Here is a 4,693-nt window from a genome sequence, read left to right as displayed (position 1 = left end):
AAAAAAAAAAAAAAAAAAAAAAAAAAAAAAAAAAAAAAAAAAAAACCCGGGGGGGGGGGAGAGGAAGATTTAACAACCTCAACCATTTTGTTTTTTTTGAAGCTCTTACAACGAGAAAATGGAGGGGACACATCTGGGTGGGAGGGGGGAGAGGGAGGAGGGAGGGAGGTTTTGGTGATGGGACACAATAACTAACTACATTGTATATTGACAAAATAAAAAAAAAATTTTTCCTATTTCTTTGAGAGAAATGCAATTCTTTTAATTGAGTCATTGAATGCTTTTTTCACTTTCTTGTTCCTTAAAGTATATATGAATGGGTTTAGCATTGGGGCAATGGAAGTGGTGAGTACTGACACACCCTTATTAATGTCCACTTCTTCTTTTGCTGAAGGTTTAATGTAAATGAAGATGCAGCTTCCATAGGTGATGGATACAACAATCATGTGGGAAGAACAGGTGGAAAAAGCCTTTTTCCTTTGTTGGGCAGAGGGAAATTTGAGGATTGTCTTGATGATATATATATAGGAAAGAACTACGCACACAAGGGTCATGATGAAAGTCATCACAGCACAAGCTATAACCATCTGCTCTATGAACCATGTGTCTGAGCAAGAGATCTTGAGGATAGGAGATGCATCACAGAGAAAATGATCAATGACATTTGAGTCACAGAACTCCAGATTTAAGCCTAGGCTAAGTGGAGGGACTATGATTAACAAACCTCCAACCCAACAGCAGAGGACAAACCTTCTGCAGATTCTGCTGCTCATGATGGTCACATAATGCAAGGGTTTGCAGATGGCCACATAGCGATCATAGGACATGATGGCCAGGAGAAAAAATTCTGTTGCCCCAAAAAGGATAATAAAAAATAGTTGACTAGCACAAGCATTATAAGTAATTATCTTGTCTCCAGTAGACATGCTGTAAAGGAATCTGGGAATACAGACTGTAGTGAATGAGATCTCTAAGAGGGAGAAATTTTGGAGGAAAAAGTACATGGCAGATTTAAGTTGAGAATTCACTAAGGTGAGGGAGATGATGGTCAGATTTCCAGTTATACTCAATGTGTAAGTGACAAGCAGAAAGATAAATATCAGAAGTTGAAGTTGTGGATCATCTGTTAATCCCAGTAGGATGAATGTTGTTAGCCTTGTATGGTTTCTCATCACTGACTCCTGACTTCAGCTCACTCAGTTTGTAAAATTGAGATTGAAAAAAAAAGTGGTATTAAAAATTTTGTTAACAATGAACACTAGCAAGAAAATTCAATTAATGCAATTCACATAGATTTTCTTCTTGAAATTAACAATGAATCATGTGAATACATGGCTATCCTCAGTTTTAACTGATGTATATTACTGGTTGGTTGAGGGAAAGTTTTCTCAAAATTATTTTCACTGTACTAAAGTCCTTATTTCTATAGCTCTTCTCATTTTCTCAAATTTCTTTTTCAATTGATGAATATACATGTTCAATTCAATTTTAACCTCAGGAGTAAAAGACAGCCATTGATGCAGGTGATTTCACGGGTAGTCTGATATCCTTATGCTTCCAATAATTGTTCAATGCTTACAAGTCAAATTAAGAAAAAACATCACCACCAGTTTATGTCTTTGCTCAGGGTGTTGGGGATTTATTAAATGACAGTACAGAAGCTGAACATTTAGGCTGACTATACAGATACTCTGTGTGCTTTTGCAATAGAACTTGGTAAAATGTGGCACTACCTTGTCCAAAGAGATTTGTTTGAAATAAGAAAGGAAAAGAGATTCTTATCGACAGCCACTTCCTGTTCCTATCCACTGACAATCTCTAAGTTTCAAAGATGAATCTCATTTCTATCCTTGTTCATTCTGAAGAAGAGCGCAGTGTTTTGACACACTGATACAACTAATATGCCATGTAGGGAAGTGGTAAAAATTCAAAAGCCCAGGCTCTATCCTGCTTTTATGAGCCTTGCCTGCTGGGTTTATTACCTCTCCAGGTGATTTCTGAAACACACAAAAGTTTGAAAAGCACTTAACTAAAATGATTAAGCTCTACATACTAAAATAATATAACTACTATTGCTTATGATTACATCATGATTAGATAAGTTGAAATCCTTCCGGTTTCCTAATTATTGATTCAATTCTCTGCTTGACCAAACTCTATTCAGGGTCCACTGAAACCTTTATTCAACTGAGCCTTGACTTTTTGACTTCTGTGTTTATCTTTGCATTGCCCAATCTTAGAGAGAATACTCCTAAGCCAGGTTAGCTGGAATCCTCTGCCATCTGCAACATCTTATCAACCTCCATGATGATGTCTGATCAGATTTCCCATCTTCCACCATCCCCTCCCCGTGATGTCTGACCACCCTGGCCTGCCTTCAGCAAGAATCTGGTTAGGTCAAATTAGCCAGAATATTCTTTACCTCCTGTATTTCCTCTTAGTAATTTCCCATTCACTGACACCGCCCCTCCCCACCCTTCTTGGCTGTAAATTCCCATTTACCAGGGCTGTATTCACAGTTGAGTCCAATCACTCCCTTCCACTGTAAAATCCCGTAGCAGTGGTGTCTATACCTGTTGAGATAGCTCTCTCTTGAATAAAACCTGTCTTACTGTCTTCAACAAGTGCCATGAATAATTTTTTCATTGACACTATCAAGGTTACCGAAGTTTAAATCAGATTTAAAACAACAAATCCTTTCTCAAATGCTCTATCACTTTATCTCATCTACCAAGATTTTCAGTAAAATATAAGTGGTCATATTAATCTGGTTTGTGTACCTACATCGTAGTGAAACTGCTTTTAAAATGATTAGCCTAACTGCCTTTTAACTAAATACAATATACTCTTTTTGTTAGTTTGAGCTGCATGTATTTACCATTTTTGCATGTCAAAAAGGACAGTTCAATCTAATGCTTCACCTTTGTGTTGAATTGTATTTTGTTATTCTTCTTTCTTCTCTCCTTCCTTTTAGTTATGTACTATTTGTTAAGTATAAATACATGTTTAATAAACTACCAATAATATACACTGTGGGTCTGGCATTCACATTTTTCATTTAAAAAATATTTTAATAGTAACTATATTATAACAGAAGAGTACATAATAGTGTATGCAATTTAATTTATTGAGGAAACATGGTGTAACTGCCATCTGCAAGAAGAAATAGAATGTACCCTGCACCACAGAAGCCCTCTCTGTGGTCTTCTATGATTACCATCTTCTCCCTGCTTCCTAGAGTTAAAAGCTATTTTGACTTTGTGATAGTAACTTCCTTTTATTAATAGTTTTCTCGTTTTATCTGCATCCTCGAAACATATGTTTTCCCCTTTTTAAACTGCTTATAATTAGAGGTATGCTGGATAAACTGTTTTCTGACATTTTTCTCATAACATGATGTTTTAGAGATCCATCCATGTTTTTACTTGACGAAGTAGTCCTCAAATATCACTAATCACTAACCTTTGAAACTACTCAAATATTTCCTATCTGCATTCAGTATCTCAAAAGCTGTAATATTTCCATATTTCTTAGTTAAAAGATATCTCTTGGAGGCCTTATTAAATAGTCTCATTTGGTTCCTTTTATTTTTTTTCCTATAGGGGTAAGGGCAGGAATCAGCCCCACTTTGTGCCTAGGTTATTCTGTTTAGCTCCTAGTGTTTAGAAAATTGTATGAAAGAAAGGGAACTACAATAACTTAATCCCTGAGAAGTGCTATTTAAAGACCACAAACGGGGCAAAAACAACAGGTCACACTGAGATAGAGAAATGAGATGTACGGGGAGCCTCGTTACTTCCTCTGAATTCATCCCTTCTCAACCCACACTTTTCCTTCTTTTATGGGCACAACGTTTGCAGAACAGTATTCTTTGTTGCAAAACATTTCTTTTCTCTCTAAGTCATTTTTATCGTATGGCAGTCTGAGCATTACCTTGCTTAGATATAGAGAGGTCAACTTAGATAAACTGATATTGAAGTGCCAGGATTAGATTTCTATCTATCTTGCAGAGATTATTGCTGTTGCATTTACAAGTGAGTGGAGTAATAAACTATTGTAACATGAACAAATATGTCATATTAAATAAAGTACATGTGTGTATGCACATGTGCGTATATATACACACGTACACACATATATAGTCTACGTGTCTATATATCTATATCTATATTTTCTCAGGTGATAATAAAATTCAAATAAAGGTTGTTTCTGCATGTTCAAAATATTATGCTACCGTGAGATAACTTCAGTTTTACTATTTTATAAGCAGCCCATCAGTTGATTTCAATATATGTACTTAATTGCTTAAAAAATACTTGTCATAAATGCTTAAAGAATCTTTTCATAAAATCATCTCCTTTTTCAGAGGAAAGTACCACTTCAGAATTATGAAAAGTTGAAGATAAGTGATAAAGATTAACATACTTACTCTTCTGACAGTCATAGCTTCAGATAGTCATTTATCATTGAAATTCCTCAGGGTAGCAGAATGTCTCAGTGGAGACAGGTAGATGCGCTGCCAATCACTCATTTTTATGAACCCGCACCTACTCATCAGCAGAGATTTCTCTGAGTTTTCTACCTCCAGAGCATTTTAGAGATTTTCTCAGTAAAATTTTGATCTCATGTTAACCTTAGGCAATATTGTCCTGTACTCTCCTTAAATAAAAAGGCTACAGCATGCAAGAACTTT

General features: G+C 35.7%; 1 protein-coding gene across 1 annotated transcript; it reads right to left on the bottom strand.

Moving 5' to 3' along the window:
- Positions 1-233: 233 nt before the first annotated feature.
- On the bottom strand, positions 234-1,172 carry LOC103604185 (olfactory receptor 6C2-like). The gene has a single exon (XM_008588765.1). It carries the CDS (start codon positions 1,170-1,172, stop codon positions 234-236), a length of 939 nt encoding a protein of 312 aa, XP_008586987.1.
- Between the last annotated feature and the right edge of the window lie 3,521 nt (positions 1,173-4,693).

Source organism: Galeopterus variegatus, unplaced genomic scaffold (assembly GCF_000696425.1).
Source record: "Galeopterus variegatus unplaced genomic scaffold, G_variegatus-3.0.2 Scaffold5025, whole genome shotgun sequence".
NCBI classification, from domain to species: Eukaryota; Metazoa; Chordata; class Mammalia; order Dermoptera; family Cynocephalidae; genus Galeopterus; species Galeopterus variegatus.
The sequence above is the reverse complement of the archived record's forward strand: the minus strand, read 5'-3'. Positions and strand labels throughout refer to the sequence as shown.

Bases quoted from the DNA above. Each gene is read 5' to 3' on its own strand.
- LOC103604185 (XM_008588765.1), bottom strand. From the start codon at position 1,172: ATGAGAAACCATACAAGGCTAACAACATTCATCCTACTGGGATTAACA.